The 23,836-nt window shown below is 38.7% G+C and overlaps 1 protein-coding gene across 1 annotated transcript in view; it reads right to left on the bottom strand.

Moving 5' to 3' along the window:
• Positions 1-23,836, bottom strand: part of LOC307120077 (basement membrane-specific heparan sulfate proteoglycan core protein-like) — a 335,684-nt gene that overhangs the window by 269,711 nt on the left and 42,137 nt on the right. The window contains exons 3-6 of the mRNA XM_079806937.1: positions 16,923-17,183; positions 11,207-11,482; positions 8,291-8,563; positions 14-271 (exon numbers count right to left, since the gene is read on the bottom strand). Of these exons, the coding sequence (XP_079663063.1) occupies positions 14-271; positions 8,291-8,563; positions 11,207-11,482; positions 16,923-17,183 (1,068 nt within the window). The remainder of the gene's footprint in view (positions 1-13; positions 272-8,290; positions 8,564-11,206; positions 11,483-16,922; positions 17,184-23,836) is intronic.

The raw sequence follows: 23,836 nt of genomic DNA, 5'->3' as shown, positions 1-23,836 counted from the left end.
AAAGAGCGCTTACCTCTCACTGTTATCTGAACATGACTGTCGTGTGTGTAGTAGTTTCCTCGCTGTGCTCTACACACGTATGTTCCTCCATCAGAGACGCTCACAGAACTGAGTGTTTTAGTTCCTGCATCATCACTGGATTCAGGGTTTGAGTCTTTCCTCCAGAGAAACGTCCATCCAGTTGAGCTTCTCATGTCACAGCGGAGAGTAACTGTGTCTCCAGTGAACACTGAACTCTGGGGCGTCACACTCACGGTCGGCTTCGGTTTATCTGTAAGAGACAGTGATGCAGTGTTGAGCTCATTTATAGTGTTATTGGTCATAGTTTCAGTATTCTTCTGATTTGATCATGTTCATGTAATTAATTTTGATTTTAAGGGTGTTTGTCTTTTCTGCTCCCACTAGTGACGCCAAACAGAAAAACACAAATATAGATTTGAGAAGGAAATCCCAGCCCTTTCAAAGAATAATGTTAAAGTCTTAAACTCTGCAGACCCAGTACATCATTAAATGTCTGTGGAGGAGCTCTGACCTCATATGTCAACATGTGAAAGCGTATAATGTCTACTTTCTGGAGATATGCATCACTTTGGCATTTGTTTTACACAAAGTAACTAATTTACACCAAATTACACTGGGACCAATTACGCCTGGATTTGGCCCAAATTGAAAAGCTTCCTATACCCACATACAGGGGTCTAAATGCAAAATGTAGGTGTCAAACCCTTTAAAGTTACATAAAACACTGCTAAAAGTGATAAACATGTAAGTATATGTTGTCTGAGCTGTAATACCCCCCCCCCCCCCCCCCCCCCAAAAAAAGAGACGATTTTTTATCTTTTTTTTTTTTGGTTATAAACTCATTTTTAAAAGTGTATATCTCAGGCCTGTGTGCTCTAGCACCCTGCAGACAGTTTGGGCTGTTTCCACTAGATTCCAGAAAATACTGGAAAAAGATTTTTGTCTGGAGCATGTATGCAAGATTTATACAAATGGATCTGAATGGAGGAATATGACCTTTTTAATGTAATTTCCGTCTGATGATTTTCCTCAACAATCTCTTCTGGTCTGTGTCAGTCTCCTACACAGATGATGTTATAAACACAGTACAGTGCTTCCCGATTCTATTTCTCACCAAATCTTCTTTTGAACTTGCGTGTTTATGGAACCCCTTGTCTTTTTCAGCGTCATGTTTCCAGTCCCGGTACCCTTCACTGTGAAAGTCGAGTCTACTAGGGCATGCGCACTATTGAACACTCAACATGGGAAGCAGAATGCTGCATCAGCTTTGACACTATATTCAAGCCAGTCACAAGTCTGATACCATGAAGACACAAAAGAGTGATTTTTATCATAAAACAAGCGAGCAGGTTATTGCTGTAAAATGATCTGATTCGGTCCTTCATTTCTAAGATCCTCAATGGCCTGCAGCGTTGGTCCAATCACAGCCGCAGCGACGGCGATCACATCACTAGAAGGTCCATTCATACACTGAACAAAATTATAAACGCAACACTTCTCTCAAATATTGTTCACAAATCTATCTAAATCTGTGTTAGTGAGCACTTCTCCTTTGTCGAGATAATTCATCCACCTCACAGGTGTGGCTTGTCAAGATGCTGATTAGACAGCATTATTATTGCACAGGTGACTGCAAATCTCATCAACGTCAGTGAGCCAATAAGCATGCAGCATGATTGGCTGTGCAGTGGGAAAGTACATCCACCCCCCGCCACCCTTTGAAAAAATCCCCAGAACTGGCATACCCAGACTAAAACAGACACAGTTCATGAAGTATATGGTCTCATTTGAAAGCAGACACTTGGCAGTTTACTGTAAAGTCAAAATTAATTATTGTCATAATGAAAAAAAAAAGTTATAATAAACTTCAAAGTTTTGTAAAGTTATTAGATTTATTTTTATTTTTTATATCTTTATGAAAATAAAATTGAAGTTGGCCTTTTTGGTTTTGTGGTGCAAACGGCCCATTCAGTTTCAGTCTCCCCGCACACATTCACACCTCTCCGGCCTGGTTATGGCTCTAATTATTATTATTATTATTATTATTATTATTATTTTTGTCTCCATTATAATTACTGACAATTCTCTATTCAAACTGTTTTAATCCCTCTCTTCTTTGATCAAACTTCTCACTTCACCTTCTTTGAAACTGTATCAAATGCCCTTCTTGAAAATAGAAACATTTCAGTGAGTTTTACTATTCAAAATTATTCATAAAAGTAACCTATTTGTTCAGGTTTCAGGTGCATCTTAGGGCTAGCATGTTAGCTTAGCACACCATCAATACACAACAATTTATGAAATTAAAGCCATGTTTTTACTCCAAACTTAGTTTATATCACAAGTCGAGTGTTTTAAATAACCTTCTGTGATCTAATGTGGCTTCGGATCAAACCATCAGATAATCAGAAAATACATTATTTTACAGTATTATGTACAATGATACAAGCTATGTCGAATAGCATTGCATTATAAAATATAATCCATTATGAAAATACCCAACATGGCATAAAGAGCACAGATAAACCATATATTGTTGTGATTGTGTGTTTATTGTCTTCAAAAGTCTCTGTTAGTGATTTCTGGAAGCTTTGTTTATGTCAGGGAGTTCCTAGCCTGGATGCCAGCCGAACTTAGCCCCGCCCACAACATTTGAGTCCGGGAAATTCGGTCTGGACTTGATCCGTTGTGGAGTAACTTTGCCAGAACAGGAGCTGTTCGGACCAATCAAATTGTCAGGACGGGTTTTATACGATGATGGACAGATGATCAACAGTAACGTAAGCATTCAAGTCACCCAAGAGCGCATGGGTTGAATTTGTTCTAATCCTAACGGGAGAACGTTCACCTTTGCTATTTCTCTCAAAAATGATGATTGTGTTGGTAAGTCCACCGTGTATCCTTCAATTCTTTTTACATCACCGGCAAAGATCATTTACATCTTCTTCTACTTCTTGGAGCGACAACTATGCGTCGTTCCGTTGCTCTGATTGGTTGTAGGTCTATCCAATTGAGGTCTTTCCTGGTTTGGTTGAAACACGCCCCATAATCACAGCCCAACGGAGCAGGAGCAGACTCATATTCTGTGTGTGTGTTGGACATCGGCTGCGGCTGGAAGCAACCGATCGGCGAGAGTATCCGCATACAGGCGGGGAGGAGCTGCAAATGGAGACGTGAAGTCGGACACTTTCTGCTTCCCACAGTGAGCAGTGAGTGTTTGCATACTTTATCACAGCTGAAGTGAAATAAATGCAATATTTGTCAAATACACAGATGTTTCAGAAGACATTTTCATTCAGTACTTTATGTAGGCTATACTGCTTAATACAGCGTGTGTGTGTGTACAAGAATAAAGCTCAACATGTAAGCCTACACTATCAATGAAGTAGGGTCTTCGTTTTTTATCAGTTTTATTTTGATAAACATGACAATATAACATTGTGACTACATGAAAGGAGGTTTTACTGTTATAAAAAAACAGATTTATGAGCATTAGTGGAACTGAAGGTTTTAGAATAAACATGAAACACACGTGACCGATCGGTCTGCGCATTGCTGCATGAAGTCGAACAAGCCTTATGATGACGTCAGGCTGGGGAGTTTCTAGAATGTCACATGATGTGCCTGTTCTTCATGAGTGCTATATGTGGACTAAATGTGCACAGAGCGCCCTCAGGCTGTCAGAACTGAAAACACAGCACATCAGAGTATCCAGCGCTCATAATGATTACTTCTGCGCATTTTGGGTAAAAAAAATATATATATATTACTCCTCTGTATGGAAATTTGACACAAACATTCGTCCCCATCTGTGTCGGTCTCCGGCCCTGTTCACGTAGTGTAAATACAGTGCAGCACTTCCGGATTCCAAGGTTCTTTTCGTAAACTGAAACTAAGACTTAAACTATTGGTCAAAAAACATTTTCGTAAACTGAAATAAAGTTGAAAAATCATAATAAATGAAAAACTAAAACTAAACTAAACTAACAACTCTGAAAATATAAAATTATAATTAGCAATTATAAAATAATATAAAATAATATTAGCAAAAATAAATATTTGTTTTCATAATTAATAAGCTCTCTTTACTGTGGCGGAAAATCTGACCTGTGGCGGTTGAGGGAGTGTCTGTAGATGGTGCTACTGCGCATGAAGACAGCTGAGGACTCTATGCTATTGTAATATATAAGCTGCACTGAAGTGGGTTGCTTTAAAAACCCTTCTTTGGCGAAATGGAATCTAAAGCAGGGTCGACAACCTATACAGCACACGGAGGAGTAACCGCTGGAGCGAGAGGAAACACGAGAGATGTGTTTGTGTTTAATTCAGATAAAGTTTGTTGCACAGATCTAGGCTACATTTTGAGCTAAGCATTCATCATAGTAACACAGCTTGTTTCATTAAGTTAGGAGATATAAATAGCCTGTTATTAAAGTGTGAGATTTAAATTACGCAAATCAATGAAAGCAAGCAGCTCTGAAAGCAGGAGCGCACAACAGTTAGGCCTACAGCTCGTTCTGCTATTTGTTGCGCTTAGCTTTGAGAACATTTTAATGGTGTATTTCGGTGATATCAAATATATAATGTCCCATAAAACGTTTCACATACACATCACAATGACGGTGATGCATGTGCAAACTCTATTCATGCTGGTTATGTGTTTCGAGTGCTGGTCTCTCTTCAGCTGACGGGCGAAGTTCCACGAACTGCCACAAATGTTAAGCTTAAGCGTATTAAATATTTCCTTATCCACCCGCAATTTTTAGAATGTTACTTTTTATTACTTTACCCACTTGACCTGCGGATATAACCGCAATACGTGCAGTGTGCACTAGTCCTCACACAAGAATTGTCTTTCTGCAACATGACTGTGTAGTTAAATGGACTACACGAAAGTTTGAGGCTTTTGCCTCTATGATTTTTTTTTTATTTGAGTAACTCGAGGAATCGTTTCAGCCCTAATAATTACTAAAACTAAAACTGAAACGAAATATATAAAAACTAAATAGAAATGTGTTTACAAAATAAAAACTAAACTAAAACTAGCAAAACAATTTATAAAACTAACTAAAACTAAACTGAAATTTGTAGCAAAATTGAAAACGAGAATAAAATAAAAACTAATTTAAAAATGCAAAACTATAATAAACTTACCGGGTACAACATCAGAACGCCGGCTTACCATTGTCTGACGCTGTTCACGTGAACACCACGACATGTGTGTGTGTGTGTGTGTGTGTGTGTGTGTGTGTGTGTGATGCTGACGCAGGACCTGGCCAATAATGAAGCGGCATTCTGACGTAGAGCCAGGAAGTGCTGCACTGTTTACACTACGGGAATAGCGTAGGAGAATGACGTTGAAGAGAAGAGATTGTCGAATAAATTTGTTATTTTTGTTAGTTTTTTGTGCACAAAAGTATTCTCCTCAGTTTTCAATCTAATGCTTTTACAAGACTTGACTCTTTGTGATGTAGTCATACAAATAATGAACCATTTGCATAACTTTTCAACACAAGTTTTTATTTCTCAAATAATAAAAGCCAACAGAGAATGTTTTTGCTGCAAAGTGAGCTAATATCACAAACTATAAATAATACAATATAATTCTGTTTTTAGCCTCTATCATACCCTGGACATTATAATAATAACTAGAATGTACATTTCATGAAGAAAATGTGAGTGGTACTTGTAACTACTGCCCCTACACTGCTGCCGTGTTCTTAGCAAGATGCTAACACAATTACCATGTTGCTAGCATGTTTTTAACAAGATGCTAACATGATTAACATGTTGCTAGCATAATGCTAACACAATTAACATGCTGCAAATGTGGTGGTTACAAAAAATAATAATAAGTACATAAATATGTGAAAAGACGAGAATGTATGTATAAAATGTTTTTTTACATTGGGCATTTATTTTTCTGTGACGATTGAAGTTCCCTGCTCAGCCTTGATCGATCGTTTATTTGATTGTTTTTCCCTTGGGAGTGTTCACCTGCAGGGGGAGGGGGGGGGGGGGGGCGCGCTGCTCAGAATATACAGGAGGTGTTTCTCAATGTCAAGGATCCTTCCTCTGCAGGACTGGTCCTTCCAAGTCACTTCCTTCAGAGGCTAGGCCAGGCTCCTCTTTAGCATTCGGAGAACACGTAAATGGAACAGGCTAGCAAGTGCGCGTCAGCCTCATTACGTCAGTGAAAAGGTCCGTTAGCCATCAATATCGTCATTTGTATAATATCAATACGGTTGTAATTTGTACTGGTATTTAAACGTTAAACTTTACTTATATTTACTACGGTTATAACAAATGTTTGGTAACGTAAATACTTACACCTGAAAGCATATTGCCCCGTTAACCCTCCGACTCCGCCAAGGTCCGATATTTTGTATTTTTTGAACAAGATAGCAAAGCTGCACGCATAGGATTGTGGGTGATTTGAGAACGCTAAGTGCGCGAAGTCTACTCGTAAGCATCCTTTCCTTTATATGGCATATTTTTTTGAACGAAGGACTCAGTCAGACCTTGGTTGAAATTCCAAGGATCCTCGACATTGGAACAGCTCCGTGTCCTGTGTTTGATTTATATCTATATCTCCCCTCATCAGGTATGAAACACTCAAATGTAATAAGAGTATGTTCATGACATGTCAGAGATATGTATGTAAATGACATCGTTTAAAGTGTTAAAGAGTTACTTTTGCAGAAGGTGTAAAAGTTTCCTTCGAGTTTCGTCTGTGTATTCGCGAGTTTCGCGTGTGCTAGTTATGCATCTCATGCTAATGATGGAGTCCATGCGGTCTCAGAAAATGCGTAATAATAGAGGGAAATGACAAATGTGATGTGTTTTGGGTAAATAAGGCAACAGTTATGAGTTGCAGTTTACTGTGCTTTAAAAGGAGATGCAATTCTCATTCAAGTGTAAAACATGGGAAAACGTTTATGATATGTATGTTGTATATTAAAATGTTATAAATGTATATTATATTATATTATATATGTTAATTTGTGGACAATAGTCAAGGTAAACGTGTATAAGTGATTACTTTTTGTACATTGTGACTTGATGCTCTGTCATTCAGTGACATAAAAATATACTTGAACTCTTTTGAATGTTTATAGAGAATATACACAGACTCTGATGTTGAAGCAGCAGCTCCGTGTCCTGTGTTTGATTTATATCTATATCTCCCCTCATCAGGCGGTGAGGGTACTACACAAACATAATGCTAACACTATTGACATGTTTTTAGTATGATGCTAGCACATTTTTACTTGTTTTTATCATGTTTTAACCCTAAGCTAATTGCTATTAGCATGTAGCTATTCACTGCTAGCATGTGTAACATGTTGAAAGTCCAGTTTGCTAACATGAGTCAAAAGGCCATCTCAATACGATGTCCTGATGCAGAGATATAGGTCTTGTTAAACGGTTGCTAGGGTACTCAGTTTGGTTGCTATGGAGCGGCGTGGTAGCTGCCAATAAGTATACTCCAAAAACTCCTTGCCAGTATGAATGATATAAACCAACCCCCATGCCTCTGACATTCAGATTAGAAGATTTCCCTCTTTGGGTTTGGGTTGCTAGGGTGATCAACAATGGTTGCTAGGGCGTGGTTAGGAAGTACTGAAGGTGATTTGTGATTGGCTGTTTGCTGCCTCAAGTCAAATGAGCCCACCCTTATGTTTCTATGACACTTCTATCCAAAGATATCCCATATCTCTTTCAATGGTAGTCTATGGAAGTAGTTGCTAGGGTGCTCTAAATGGTTGCTAGGGCGTGGCTTGATAGCTTCACGATGATCCTGAGATAGTGATTGGTTGCCTGGTTGCAACAACGAAGAACTTTAATCTCTGCAAATGTGTCTTTGCTATTTTTACATTCATAATCATCAGCGACTTCTGCCAGAGCTTTGTGTGCTTTATGTGCTCTTGAGCGAGAGGCATATATTCCTTCCTCAGACCCTAAATGAGTCACAACATTAAACAAACTCAACAAATAAAGCCAAAGGGTTTTGAGGTGATGTGTAATCTTGTTAACATTTGTGAACGATGCCCAGCTCTACTGGAAAGTCACACATCTGTACATGATGTTATAAAAGTATCCTGATAAATGTGTGACACACACAAGACGTGCAGTTCTGCATCTGAAGACAATAATGACTACAAGTGAATTTCTTCAGTCCTCTATAAGAACAGATGCGGCTGATACAGAAGATCATAAGTGTTGAAATATGGATGATCATTAGACAAATGTGAATATGAAGACTCACCTGATACAGTCAGTGTAACAGCATCACTGCGCTGAGAGCGTTGAGTCTTCATCTGTCCTGTACAGGTGTATTTACCGCTGTGAACGTCTCCACTGCTGATGATCAACTCTTGTGCTGAGGTTTGGCTGACAGTGTCTTTATACCGGCTGTCGGTTCCCCAGCTGTATGTCCACTGAGTGTCTCCTGTCCACTTTATGTCACATGTGAGAGTGACTCTCTCTCCTCTGAACACAGGCTGATCCGGCTTCACCTTCACTACAGGTTTTGGTCTCTCTGTATTAATACACACATGAGTAAACATTGACTGAAACAGCATCACAGTCTCATGATCACTGTTATCAACTCAAAACCTGATGAGACGAACACTGCATTACAAATTAAAGATCTAGTTTGCTTGCAGTTTGTATTGATTACATTAAAATAGTTTGTAATTTCTGATAAATTATATACTGGTATACACTGGATATATCGTGTGATACACAACATACATGTAGACTGAGTGTTATTTTCTATTTACATCACAGAATTGTAGTTTGTACAACATTTATAATTCTTTAATAATTTAAGAGTGTAAAATATTACTGAATGAAACACGCGATGTGATGAGGTCATGTGACGATGTTAATAATATATTGTTGTATAATGTGTTCTGTTATGAAGGGCGATAGAATACAGTAGTTCAACAGTCTCTTGATTGTACATGTGATCATAGAGAGAGTTTATGAGGACAATAATACTCAATAATACTCAATAATACTCAACTCACCCACAGAGAGATAAACTTTCAATGCAAAATAATTACATTTTGTAAATGTTTTATTGTAAACTATTGAAAGTAAAAAATGTTGAGGATGTTGAAGATCTCGATGATGATGTTTTCTTGCAGCAGTGACAGAAGTACATGAAGCATCTTGAGTTCATCAGAGTCAGAATGAACCCAGAATAATCTCTGCTCAAACATTTTATACTGTATTATATTCATCTTCCTGCTCGACGTGTAAATGAAGTTTGGTCTTAAATGTAAATTGAGGATAACAATGAAAGTGATGGCCTTCCGTTCCCACATCTTTAATATTCTTTCAGCCCAAATGTTAAAGTGATAAGATAGTTTGAAATCCCTGGTGATCATATTCATTTATCCTTTTGAACACTGGATGTTCTTGATGGCCCACTGACACACACACACACACACACACACACACACACACACACACACACACACACACACACACACACACACACACACACACACACACACACACACACACACACACACTATGGGCCAGATTTACTAAACAGAGCAAATTAGTGTGAGAGCGCAATCCCATAAACACGCCGATGGGAGTGGAAAGTTCAGCGCATGATATACTGACGACACACACATTAAAGAACACAGATGCAGCCGGATCATTTCCATAATGACCAACACAATCTAACCGTTATCATCTGGTTTAAAGGTGTCATGAACTGGCTATTTTAATTTTTTTATACTGTTGTCTGAGGTCAACTTATGACGTTCGTGTGGTTTTTACATTCAAAAACATCAAGTAATAGGCTATTTTCTGCCTTGGTTTAGGCTCTCTGAAAAACGATCGGTTTTGATGGGCGTGCCGCACTGAAGACTTGGAAGTAAACGCCTACGGCTAGGATTGGATGAGATTTGCATATTTAATGAGCTTCTGCTCCCCTGTCAGTGAAAGTGTGTGGCAATCGCCCAGCCCACAGCCAGGACTCGCAAAATGCCTTTATCAAACAAACACAATGATTCATCTCTCATCCACCCGCGACTGATTGGAATGTTATTTCTGTATCATTTCGATCGTCAGTGAATATAACCGTACACACACACACATGCACGCAAGCCCGTCTGAAGAATTTCTATTGACATGTTGTTAGTATGATGCTAGCACATTTTTACTTGTTTTTATCATGTTTTAACCCTAAGCTAATTGCTACTAGCATGTAGCTATTCACTGCTAGCATGTGTAGCATGTTGAAAGTCCAGTTTGCTAACATGAGTCAAAAGGCCATCTCAATACGATGTCCTGATGCAGAGATATAGGTCTTGTTAAACGGTTGCTAGGGTACTCAGTTTGGTTGCTATTGAGCGGCATGGTAGCTGCCAATAAGTATACTCCAAAAACTCCTTGCCAGTATGAATGATATAAACCAACCCCCATGCCTCTGACATTCAGATTAGAAGATTTCCCTCTTTGGGTTTGGGTTGCTAGGGTGATCAACAATGGTTGCTAGGGCGTGGTTAGGAAGTACTGAAGGTGATTTGTGATTGGCTGTTTGCTGCCTCAAGTCAAATGAGCCCACCCTTATGTTTCTATGACACTTCTATCCAAAGATATCCCATATCTCTTTCAATGGTAGTCTATGGAAGTAGTTGCTAGGGTGCTCTAAATGGTTGCTAGGGCATGGCTTGATAGCTTCACGATGATCCTGAGATAGTGATTGGTTGCCTGGTTGCAACAACGGAGAACTTTAATCTCTGCAAATGTGTCTTTGCTATTTTTACATTCATAATCATCAGCGACTTCTGCCAGAGCTTTGTGTGCTTTATGTGCTCTTGAGCGAGAGGCATATATTCCTTCATCAGACCCTAAATGAGTCACAACATTAAACAAACTCAACAAATAAAGCCAAAGGGTTTTGAGGTGATGTGTAATCTTGTTAACATTTGTGAACGATGCCCAGCTCTACTGGAAAGTCACACATCTGTACATGATGTTATAAAAGTATCCTGATAAATGTGCGACACACACAAGACGTGCAGTTCTGCATCTGAAGACAATAATGACTACAAGTGAATTTCTTCAGTCCTCTATAAGAACAGATGCAGCTGATACAGAAGATCATAAGTGTTGAAATATGGATGATCATTAGACAGATGTGAATATGAAGACTCACCTGATACAGTCAGTGTAACAGCATCACTGCGCTGAGAGAGTTGAGTCTTCATCTGTCCTGTACAGGTGTATTTACCGCTGTGAACGTCTTCAACACTGCTGATGTTCAACTCTTGTGTTGAGGTTTGGCTGACAGTGTCTTTATACCGGCTGTCGGTTCCCCAGCTGTATGTCCACTGAGTGTCTCCTGTCCACTTTATGTCACATGTGAGAGTGACTCTCTCTCCTCTGAACACAGGCTGATCCGGCTTCACCTTCACTACAGGTTTTGGTCTCTCTGTATTAATACACACATGAGTAAATATTGACTGAAACAGCATCACAGTCTCATGATCACTGTTATCAACTCAAAACCTGATGAGACGAACACTGCATTACAAATTAAAGATCTAGTTTGCTTGCAGTTTGTATTGATTACATTAAAATAGTTTGTAATTTCTGATAAATTATATACTGGTATACACTGGATATATCGTGTGATACACAACATACATGTAGACTGAGTGTTATTTTCTATTTACATCACAGAATTGTAGTTTGTACAACATTTATAATTCTTTAATCATTTAAGAGTGTAAAATATTACTGAATGAAACACGCGATGTGATGAGGTCATGTGACGATGTTAATAATATATTGTTGTATAATGTGTTCTGTTATGAAGGGCGATAGAATACAGTAGTTCAACAGTCTCTTGATTGTACATGTGATCATAGAGAGAGTTTATGAGGACAATAATACTCAATAATACTCAATAATACTCAACTCACCCACAGAGAGATAAACTTTCAATGCAAAATAATTACATTTTGTAAATGTTTTATTGTAAACTATTGAAAGTAAAAAATGTTGAGGACGTTGAAGATCTCGATGATGAAGTTTTCTTGCAGCAGTGACAGAAGTACATGAAGCATCTTGAGTTCATCAGAGTCAGAATGAACCCAGAATAATCTCTGCTCAAACATTTTATACTGTATTATATTCATCTTCCTGCTCGACGTGTAAATGAAGTTTGCTCTTAAATGTAAATTGAGGATAACAAAGAAAGTGATGGCCTTCCGTTCCCAAATCTTTAATATTCTTTCAGCCCAAATGTTAAAGTGATGAGATAGTTTGAAATCCCTGGTGATCATATTCATTTATCCTTTTGAACACTGGATGTTCTTGATGGCCCACTGACACACACACACACACACACACACACACACACACACACACACACACACTATGGGCCAGATTTACTAAACAGAGCAAATTAGTGTGAGAGCGCAATCCCATAAACACGCCGATGGGAGTCGAAAGTTCAGCGCATGATATACTGACGACACACACATTAAAGAACACAGATGCAGCCGGATCATTTCCATAATGACCAACACAATCTAACCGTTATCATCTGGTTTAAAGGTGTCATGAACTGGCTATTTTAATTTTTTTATACTGTTGTCTGAGGTCAACTTATGACGTTCGTGTGGTTTTTACATTCAAAAACATCAAGTAATAGGCTATTTTCTGCCTTGGTTTAGGCTCTCTGAAAAACGATCGGTTTTGATGGGCGTGCCGCACTGAAGACTTGGAAGTAAACGCCCACGGCTAGGATTGGATAAGATTTGCATATTTAATGAGCTTCTGCTCCCCTGTCAGTGAAAGCGTGTGGCAATCGCCCAGGACTCGCAAAATGTCTTTATCAAACAAACACAATGATTCATCTCTCATCCACCCGCGACTGATTGGAATGTTATTTCTGTATCATTTCGATCGTCAGTGAATATAACCGTACACACACACACATGCACGCAAGCCCGTCTGAAAAGCACATAGCCCCGAGACTAGAGCCCGACCGATATTTCGGCGGGCCGATATTATCGGCCGATATTAGGCTTTTTCCAAACTATCGGTATCGGCATTTATGATGGCCGATAAATGAATATTTTTTTAAAAATAAAAAAACCGGACGAAACACCTCTCAAACACATTGAGTGTTGGCGTTTCATAGTTTGTCCACCAGAGGGCACCCTACAACGTGCCGGCTGGCAACACCACCAGCTGATCCAGCAGAGTCATGCTGAGCTTCAGCGCTCTGAGCGCTGCATTCACAACACAGATCATCCGCGAAATGCATGTAAGTTGGCAACGAGATATACATTGCTTGAATTGAATAACAGTTAAAAGAACATCCCCATCAGTTCTCTTAACTCAAATAACATGACACAATTTGTAACTGCCAAGTCCAGTTTTGCTGTTACATGTAAGCCAAGAGAGCTGGTAATTACGCTAGGTTGTAACAGTTGACTGACTAAGTTTAACTCGGACAATGTGACTGAATAAGATGTATTTCTTTAATAGTCTGACAGTTTGACATCATGAGACGTATCATCTCTCCCCTGCCCGTTATTTTGAAAAAGTATACATATTTCTAAATTATAACTTATCATAGAAGACGCTAACCACAAAGCTAGCTAATGCCATGGCTATCAGTGGGAGACCGCTAACATTAATGCGCCTTGAAAAACACAACAAACTTATTCTGCCTAAATAAAGTAATGATTACTGTATTTATAACTAGTATATTTGTAGTTCCAGTCCCTGCATTGTAAATTGTAAGTTAGGCTCGTGAAGAGTGAACGAAAGTGCGTGACTTCGTTCAGACGCCGCATTAACGAGTCAAATAATGGATTACACGAGTCATCATCAGTAACGTTAGTAGATTTTAGAAGGCAGGCAGCAAATGATGATTGAAAATGGTTTGTGGTAGCTTGATGGATAGAATTAAAAGTGCATGTAAAGGGATAAGCAAGTTGACATTGTAATTATAAGGTGGCTCATATTTATACTGTATATAGTTTATGTTTTGCTGTTGTTGTTATTTATCAGAACTTCTAGAACTTAACTGAATATTTTTTTTCCAGTCTTGCTAAAAGTTATATTTATAAAGCTTACCACATCTATTTATACTGGTAACTTTGATTTTTTGTTTTTGTTAGCCTATTGTGTTTTCGTCCAAACGACTTTAAGTTTCATATCTTAAGTTTGTATTTTTATACATTTTATTTATCAGAACTTTAATATATTTTATGTTCCTCTGTTCTGTTGTAACAATAAAACAAACAAGTTTATTTTTAAACTGCATTATCATATTATTTTAGAGAGGCTGAGGGATCATGAATAACTACAAATAACTGATGTATAAGGGAAATCTGTTTGTGTTTTTTTACGCGTTTCTGTTATTTTATTTTTTTATTTTTTATATATATCGGCTGATATATCGGAATATCGGATTTTTAAGTGACCAAATATTTGTATCGGTATCGGCCTTAAAAATCCTTTATCGGTCGGGCTCTACCCGAGACGTTGGGCTTTGCAAGCTGGCGTTACAAGTCCGAGTCTGATCATGAATGAACCAATAACAGCTTCTCCAGCCTGTGACCGCGTGCTAAGGTATGTAATCAATAGATATCAAACGATCTGTAACAATGCAACACTAACACATATAAAAACACGTTTTACTCACATAAGTGTGTTACTTCATTCCTGTCGGATCCAATATAGAAGGCACATCATTGTGTTTAAATCTCAATATATTATGTCAAATCCAGTCTCGACCTCTATCTTGTTTACAATCGATTCCGCATTGTTTCGCTCCACGAGTCGGTGGGCGGGGCTTGAGGCGGAGCTTCTGCGTCCTACGACGTCATTGGTCAACATATTCTGAGATCTCTCGTTTGCTGGGCCTGGTGTCTATAAAAGCTTTTGACTAACAATGACGTTTTCAGCTCTGAAACGTACAGGATATTCTTATATCACAATTAACTTTTATACACCAAAGGCTCAAAGGAAAGTTGATTTCTCAATTCATCACCCCTTTAAGACATGCTTTTTATGATGGCGCAAACTGTAAATTGACAAGCGCAGACCTCAGTAAATCACCCATAAATTCTTCTTATCCTAGAAGTTAAATTCAATCTTATTCTATCATATCTTGTTGCCCTATTAACTGCACAATACTTGGGTTCACTTTCATTTCCACACCTCTGCATTAAATGCAATCCCAGGCTCAGTGTTCTAGATTTGTATACTCAGTAACCATAGAAACTGACACTCCAGAGGAAACCACATGGCTGAATGAAAGAATGGTCCCAGCAGAGGTTAATAAATTGGAGATATATCAAGGTAATTACGAGAAATACTGCGAGTATGTTTATTGTATGTCATTTCTGAACCGCTCATAATTCATTCTGATGGAAACTTTTCTGGATTTTTACAATTTCATCAGGTGATATTTGAGATTATTTAATGCTAACTCTAAAACTAACACTAACAGGCTAGTCAAACATGAGATATTAGAGGGAAAGGGGGAAAATGTCATTTCCACAACCGTCTTTTCCACATCTGTCTCCATGGAAGTGATAAAGACAGGTTGGCTTGGCAAGGACATTGTCTGTGCTTAAAAGCAAAGTAGTTTGCCTGTAGTACTAAAAATATAGTGTAAACACATAAACTTTACATATAATGTCATAGAGATTGTTTTAAATTGAGATATTTTATTGTTTACAACAAATCTGACATAGTCTCTCTGTTGTTCTTTAAGATGGCACCCAAAACATCAGCAGAGAAGTGCAGACTATTCAGGGAAAGACTAAAATCTTAAAAATCAGAATTAACTTCAAACTTGAATTTGAGATTCATTTTGTCCTACACATTGAGGTCATGACTCACATTTGCATTTCCATCATTTATAATTCTACTACAGGTTTTATATCTGAAATGTTATTTTCACCATAACCCGCCTTTCCCTTGTCATTTCCACAACCACAAATATTTTTTGGTAAAATATGAAAAAAAAAGTTAAGGTAATGGTGGTGGTTTTGTTTATTTAGCAGTTAAGGGTAAAGTATATGTATACGAGTTGAAAAATATCAGATTTGAAAATGTCAGAAATATGAATGAAAGGTTTCAGTGGCTTAGTGTTCAGCTTATTTTGGTGTTAACTTTGTAAAATCTTAACAGTTGCATTTCAGAGAAATACATCAATTTACTATTTGGAAGGATGCAAGTGTTATGTGTGACCCAATATATTTATAACTACAAATATTTCAAAATTTTTGGTTGAAAACACATGTTTTTGTTCGGTTGTGGAAATGACAATTTATTTTGCGATGTCTGTAAAAAATGTAAAAAAATACATATTATTTCATAAAAATCAGCACAGCCAACTTCAGGGCAGGTATCTAATCATACTGGGGAAACAAATTATGCCAGTAATTTTTTAAATAAAAATGTTTCATTTTCTGAAAATGTCCAGGTCCAAAAAGTACCATAGTTGGAGATTCACCCTATTAGGTTTCCACATATATGTAACGAGCATTATAGTTCCTACACTATGTGTTTTATCGTTGTTATATTGTAATATTAATGTTTTAAATATCTTAGCTGTTATGCATAGCATATAATGACATAATAAAAGCACAATATTCCATATTGTCATCTGTGGCTTTTTGTCCCATTTTACGCCTTTGTTGCATGGTGTCCACATACGTGGACAGTTAAATAATTTTTAAATAAAACTGAATTTTGTAAAAATTAAAATGGATTTCAATTTTAGCATCATATTAAAGTAATAAAAATAATCTTAAAAAAATTTAGATAATGTTTTCCATTATTCATGCATGAAAGGGTTAATATCTGAGCAGATCTTGATGTCAGTGATGATCACTCACCGGTCACAGTCAGAGTCACTTCATCACTCGAGTCAGAGCAGAATAATCCTGATCCTGATCCTCTACAGCTGTAGCACCAGCACTTCTGTGTTTGATCTACAGTGATCTTGAACTCTTTCTCATTAGAGGTGTGATTTTTACCATCACACTGCCATCTGTATGTCCATCCTTCCCCCTGTACGGCACAAGTGAGAGTGACATTCTCTCCTCTGAATATCTGTGATGGTTCAGGCTTTACAGTCAGAGCAGCTTTAGGTTTCTCTGTAAGAAGTGCACAAACAGAAGTTATGGTTAAACATCTCACAAAATCAAATGAACTGACTCAACCTGTCCAAAACTCTGCATAAATGTCACTGCACAACAGAAGATATTTTGAAGAGCAGATTCTAGAGAGCGTTTGATTGGACAGAAGATCTGATGAGAAGCTGAAGTGCAGAGTGATGTCATCAACGTCACTGATCCTCATTGGCTGAAGTGAGAGACTGTAAGTTTTGATCTCTTATATCTTCTACATGTGAATTGTGTCATTGTTGTGGAGCAACACTAGCGTATAGATAACACTGAGACTCACATATTCATACTAGAAGACAAACAACTTCCAATCTGATTTCATGTGGACATTAAACTCGGTTCATTAATGCTTAAAAAGAGCACAATAATGAAAATACATCCTTTTTATGGAATAAATGGGTCATAATATGGAGATAAATATTATTTAGTACAGCATGAAATGCCCCCAAAATACAAAATATAAATATATAAACGTAGCCTATATGAAAGAGAAATATAGTTAATTAATTTCATATTTTTTTTTACATCTATGATATTCTGTCACACACACACACACACACACACACACACACACACACACACACACACACACACACACACACACACACACACACACACACACACACACACACACACACACACACACACACACACACACAAACACACACACTCACAAACACACACTCACACTCTCACACACACACACACACACACACACACACACACACACACACACACACACACACACACACACACACACACACACACACACACACACACACTGATTGTGCTGTTGGGTCAGAATGCTTCTCTTACAGCAGAAACTCAACCACAACTCTATAATCTTCTATCCATCAGCTCAATTCTGTCCATCTCCATTATCAAATCAAGTATATCTTTATTCTTTCAGATCAATGGAAGTCAAAAATTACTGGAGAGTTTGGGTGAAAGAAAAAGATTGAAGAAAACTCAGAGCTAGAATATTTAGCTGATGCTGTCTTGATTCAACTGAAACGACATCCATTCAACCATTACAAACTGTAAACTGAACGACTGAAGAATCACAGTAATGATCAATACACTGATCTCATTCAGCACATTTTCACTCTCACACACAGATATCATGAACCACTGATTTAACACTCACATTATTAGCAGCATGAATGAAAAATAGATTCAATGCATAAGAGGATGGAAAATAAATGATCATTGATTCACATAATTTAAAAAAAAACAAAGATAAAATAATACTCAGAGCATTAGAGGAAGTGAACTGAGCTCCATACTGATGTATTAATGACACACTGTCAAACACACAGTCTGACTTATAGACTCAAAACACAGAGAAGACACACTCTTTATCCAGGTCAGAACTATGGTTGAGCCCTGTTTGGTGGACACGTGTGACTGTGACGATCTGGACATCAGGGCTGATCATAATCACACATTTCATTATGCTGTGTAGACAACTTCACTGATTTTAATGAAGCGTTGTGCGTGTAGAGTCTCAGCCCCAAGCACTGAGAGCAGCCAAGGACAACATCTCAATGCCGAACTGCTGCTACTCGCAAGGAAAAAAGCCAGGCCGTATGGAGGAACCCGATAATGATACGCTACGGCCCTGAAAGCGAACCTCAGGAATTCCCTGTGACACAGAAGGATGGATACATGGAAGTATGCGTCCTCTTTAGATCCACCGTGACAGGCCAGTCCTCAGACTGGATCTGAATCATGACAAGGAAATGCTCAAGCATCTTGAATCTGAATCTGCTCAGAGAACGATCCAAGTACTTCCGATCTAAAGTTGGACGCAACTCGCCATCTTTCTTAGGAACCATGAACTCAGTTCAACCCGGCCTGTCTGTCCGGCGGAAGCACACGTTCAAAAGCCTCCTTAACCAACAGAGAGTGTACCTCCTGTTCCATAACCCGCACCTGCTCCGGGCCGACCACAGTCCAGACCACCCTGTTGAACTTCGGGGGAGGGAACTGAACTGCAGCCTGTAACCCCGTTCTACAGTACGCAGGGCCCATGTAGATATATTCGGAGGCATAACCATGTGCCGAGATAATCTGCTAAGGGAACCAGCCTCTCGAGGCCGGCCTCGGGTGTCAACCGAGCCTCCTCCCCGACCCCCTGAAGCGGCTAACCGGCAGGGCGTAATCGAGGAAGATTTTCGTTGTGCTTACGCGTTTGCTGGACTGCCGCAGGTCTTGGTAGAGGCGGCTGGTGCAACGCTCGTGTGCGGGGAAATGATATGGCCCGAAGCATACTAGACGGCGGGAGCACAGCATCGATTCCCGAAAACTCCACAGGGGAGGCGACCTCGATCGTTCCTACCCGGGAGAGGGGGCTGGCCAGCAGGGGCCTCATCTAAGGGAGCAACTCGACAGGGCCGCAACACTAAGGCGGACACTGTGATTAGCAATTGCCTGAAACTGATGTGTCCCGCAGGCCACAAGGCGGCGAGAACGACATCAACTTCCGGAGGGCTCCAAGGAGGAGCAGCCTCACCATGCATGGAAGCAGACCCCACAGGAACTGCCCATGCATAATTTGCTCCCATCTTAGATGAATATCCAGACAAGTCAAACACGCTTGGGTGATGGACCGAGTAAGTATCTAACTCCTCAAAGCCAGATAATATTTTAATTCCTCGGAATTAAATGCAGCCACAATACAGTGAACCATGGTCTGAATGATAGGCTGAATATCTAACTCCTCAAAGTCAGATCATATTTTATTTAATTCCTATTAAATGTAGCCATAATCACAGCCTGGTCTCATTGCGAAAATGTACCTCTGACAACGTTTTTGCAAACCCCAAAATACATACCAATATGTACATATCACTGCAGTTTCAAAGTGATATGTCCACTGGGTGCCGCCAAAAGCTTCGTTTTTTCCCCGGAACAGATGAGCGTCAATCTGACGTTTTGTGACATTGTTTTTTTAACGTACACCTACACTAAACCCTAAACCTAACCGATAGTGTTAACAAAAGCAAATGTGACAAAAATACAATAGTAACCATGTCTTGTTAGCTTCTGTGAACTCATCTTTGAGCTCTTTTATCATGACTTGTCTTTCACGGGATTCGTACCTGAGCTTTCATTATTACAAGTACAAATCTGTACCAGCTGAGCTACTGAGCAAACTTATTATATAAAAAAAGCCGAGCATATGGAGCAGATTAAGTGACGCAAACTCCAAAATTTATTCATTTACATGGAAAAAAACCCCCGATAAAAAGTGCTTGCTGTTTTACTGCCTCTAGTGTTCATTTCACTTTGAAACTGCAGAGATATGTACATATTGGTACGTATTTTGGCGGTTTGCAAAAACGTTGCCAGAGGTACATTTTCACAATGAGACCAGGTTGCATAATCATCAGACGATACTGTTTTATTGTATTTATACAGACTCGTAAACCACACGTTGCCTCAGCAACGTGGTTCAAGCCGTTATAATACAATTGGCTTTAAGCCAAACAGGCGCGAGGCTGAAACACCCGAAAGGCGCACGGCAGTACACGTCGAGATATTTCTCAATGAAAACAGCCAGCACCCTCAGGAGCTGACTGCATGCCTCGCACCCAACAGTATCACACAAATCGATGAAAACATGGTCTGAATGACAGGCTGAATATCTAACTCCTCAAAGTCAGATCATATTTCATTTAAATCCTCAGACTTAAATGCAGCCATAATCATCAGACGATACTGTTTTATCGTATTTATACGGACTCGTAAACCACACGTTGCCTCAGCAACATGGCTCAAGCTGTTATAATAAAATTGGCTTTCATCCCTCGAGAAAAAAGTCAAACAGGCGCGAGGCCCAAACACACGAAAGGCGCACGGCAGTACGCGTCGAGATATTTCTCAATGAAAAAAGCCAGCACCCTCAGGAGCTGACTGTATGCCTCGCACCCAACAGTATCACATGCCTTCTCATTGTGTCACGTTGTATCACTTTACTAGCAGACCCGAATCTACGTGCCGCCTCGGCAACGCGAGATTGAATCTTGCACTAGTGAAATGGCAAGCCTCGATAAGGAGCCCGTCTAATTCCTCAGAATCAGACAGCTCACGCATCGGGTCCTCCACCCCAGGGGAAGAAGCCGCAGCGCGGGCTTCCACACGGAGAAGGAGAACAATGGAATTGTCAGACAGGGAAGGAGAAGATGCCTCAGCACTCTCAGGTTCCCTTGACAGACCCATCTGCGAGTCCCATGATTGATCAACCGTGCTGCCTCAACAGGCACGGGACCAGCACGGGAGTTCGCGAGCCATGAGAAAATGCTTGTAAAAGCAACGTTGGTAGACAAACAACACCAAATAAGACTGACAAACACAGAGCGTTCAGCTGAAGAGCAAAAACTGTTGTGTGTATGCATCAGCGTCCCTTTGTATCTTCCTGGAATGCCGTCATGACGCAGCACCAATCAGATTGGCTTGATTTTATTCATACTTCAGACGCGCAACGCTGTGGGCGTTCCCAGAGTGTTGTCACTCGTCGACGCAGTGCGAGTTCCCTCGAAGGGGAACATCTGTCGCCGATTCAAAATCTGCTGTGTGAAATGAGTTCTGAATGAAAATGACATCAGCGATGACCTACAGCCAATGAGAGAGCCAGATACAGGGCAGCGGGAGGTTCAGGGAGGAGTTATAGTTAAAGACCAAACAAATATTGAATTACTACAGTAGAAATGTATTGCTAGAAATTACATCAGACGTGGAAAACGGTCAAAAAACACACATTAACACAAACTGACCAGGAACCATAACTTTCAGCCATCTTTCATTTTCTAGCTCAAATGTCACCGAATGGGAACGCACAGGATTGTGGGATACGGACACATCTATGCTGCCTTCACAAATCCATCAGATGAGCACATCAGTCTACTCTGCACATAAAATGCTGTAAAAATTGTGTTGTTTTCACATTAATGTGTAATTTCTTCTACACTTTTTTTTTAGCACCGGCAAAATATGTTTAAATTAGAGTGTTTTACACATAATTTGTGTAATTTTTCATCCATCTAATAGTGCATGTTTCTTTAATTCCCTTGCTGTTAGACTACATACTGTCCTTTACAAATAAAACCATTTGCCTTCCTTTTTTAAATCATGATCATTTGGTCACTCTGGGTTTCTGAACAGTGACGGCGCTACACCGGGGCTAGGGGGGCTATAGCCCCGTCAGAATTTTGAATAGCCCTGGTTAAGCCGCGCTCAACCCAGAACTCCCTTTGTGACATGCTGGATCAAATATAGGCCTGAAAAAAAAAAAAAAAATTTAATAAATAAATAAATAAATAAATAAATAAATAAATAAATAAATAAATAAATAAATAAATAAATAAATAAATAAATAAATAAATAAATAAATAAATAAATAAATAAATAAATGCTGAAATAAATAAATGTAGAAATAAATAAATAAATATATGAAGAATCAAATATAGAAATGCATAAATAAATGAATAAATAAATTAATAAATAAATGCAGAAATAAATGAATGAATAAATGTTATAGGTATAGATATAAAATAAATAAATAATTTTGTCAAAAGTATCATTTTGAATTGTGCTATTTTTATATTATTTGTTTTATACTATAATTTTTGTCTACATTTATTTATGTATTTCTACATTTATTTATTTATTTATTTATTTATTTATTTATTTATTTATTTATTTATTTATTTATTTATTTATTTATTTATTTATTTATTTATTTATTTATTTATTTATTTATTTATTTATTTATTTATTTATTTATTTATGTGTAGGTATGTTAATACAGTAGGCGGTCCTAACCTCTCTCAATGCAGGATTGGTTAAACAGGATCGTCCTGTCGGCTACGCCTGTACTACTGTGGATGCTAGTTTTGTTAAATATTGAGGGAGTTCCATTGCTAATGATTTGCGTTTAATAGCAAATGATATCATGCACCAAGTGCCTTCTGTTTTGTTTGGCACGTGATTTATTTCAGCTCAGTGCTGATATCATGGATGTAGACTTGGATCGAGAAGGGTCTGACTGCAGAGCCACAGTTTTACCAGTTTAATGCCACCTTCACATGCTATCGGAAATGTCCCACTTCTGAAATCGTGATTACATTTACATTACATTTAGTCATTTAGCAGATGCTTTTATCCAAAGCGACTTACAAATGAGAGCAATAGAAGCAACTAGAACAGTCAAGGGCAACAATATGCAAGTGCTGTAACAAGTCTCAGTTAATCTAGCACAGAACACACAGGACAGAATTATTATTAGTTTTTTATTTATTTTTTATAAATAAATTAGACAGACAAATTAGACAAAATGAATAGAATGATAAGTGCTATTCTTGATTGGTCAGGTGCTGCTGGAAGAGATGTGTCTTTAGGTGTTTTTTGAAAATGGCTACAGACTCGGCCGCACAAATTGAGATAGGCAGGTCATTCCACCAGGTGGGAACGGCCCAGGAAAAGGTTAGTGAGAGCGATTTCATGCCTCTTTGGTATGGCGTCACAAGGCGTCGTTCACTGGCAGAACGTAAGTTCCTGGAGGGTGTGAAAGTCTGAACAAGCGAGTTTAGGTATATTGGTGCAGAGCCAGTGGTTGTTTT

Source organism: Gobio gobio (assembly GCF_949357685.1).
Source record: "Gobio gobio genome assembly, chromosome: 2".
Classification (NCBI taxonomy): Eukaryota; Metazoa; Chordata; class Actinopteri; order Cypriniformes; family Gobionidae; genus Gobio; species Gobio gobio.
This window is presented reverse-complemented; position numbering and strand designations above follow the sequence as displayed.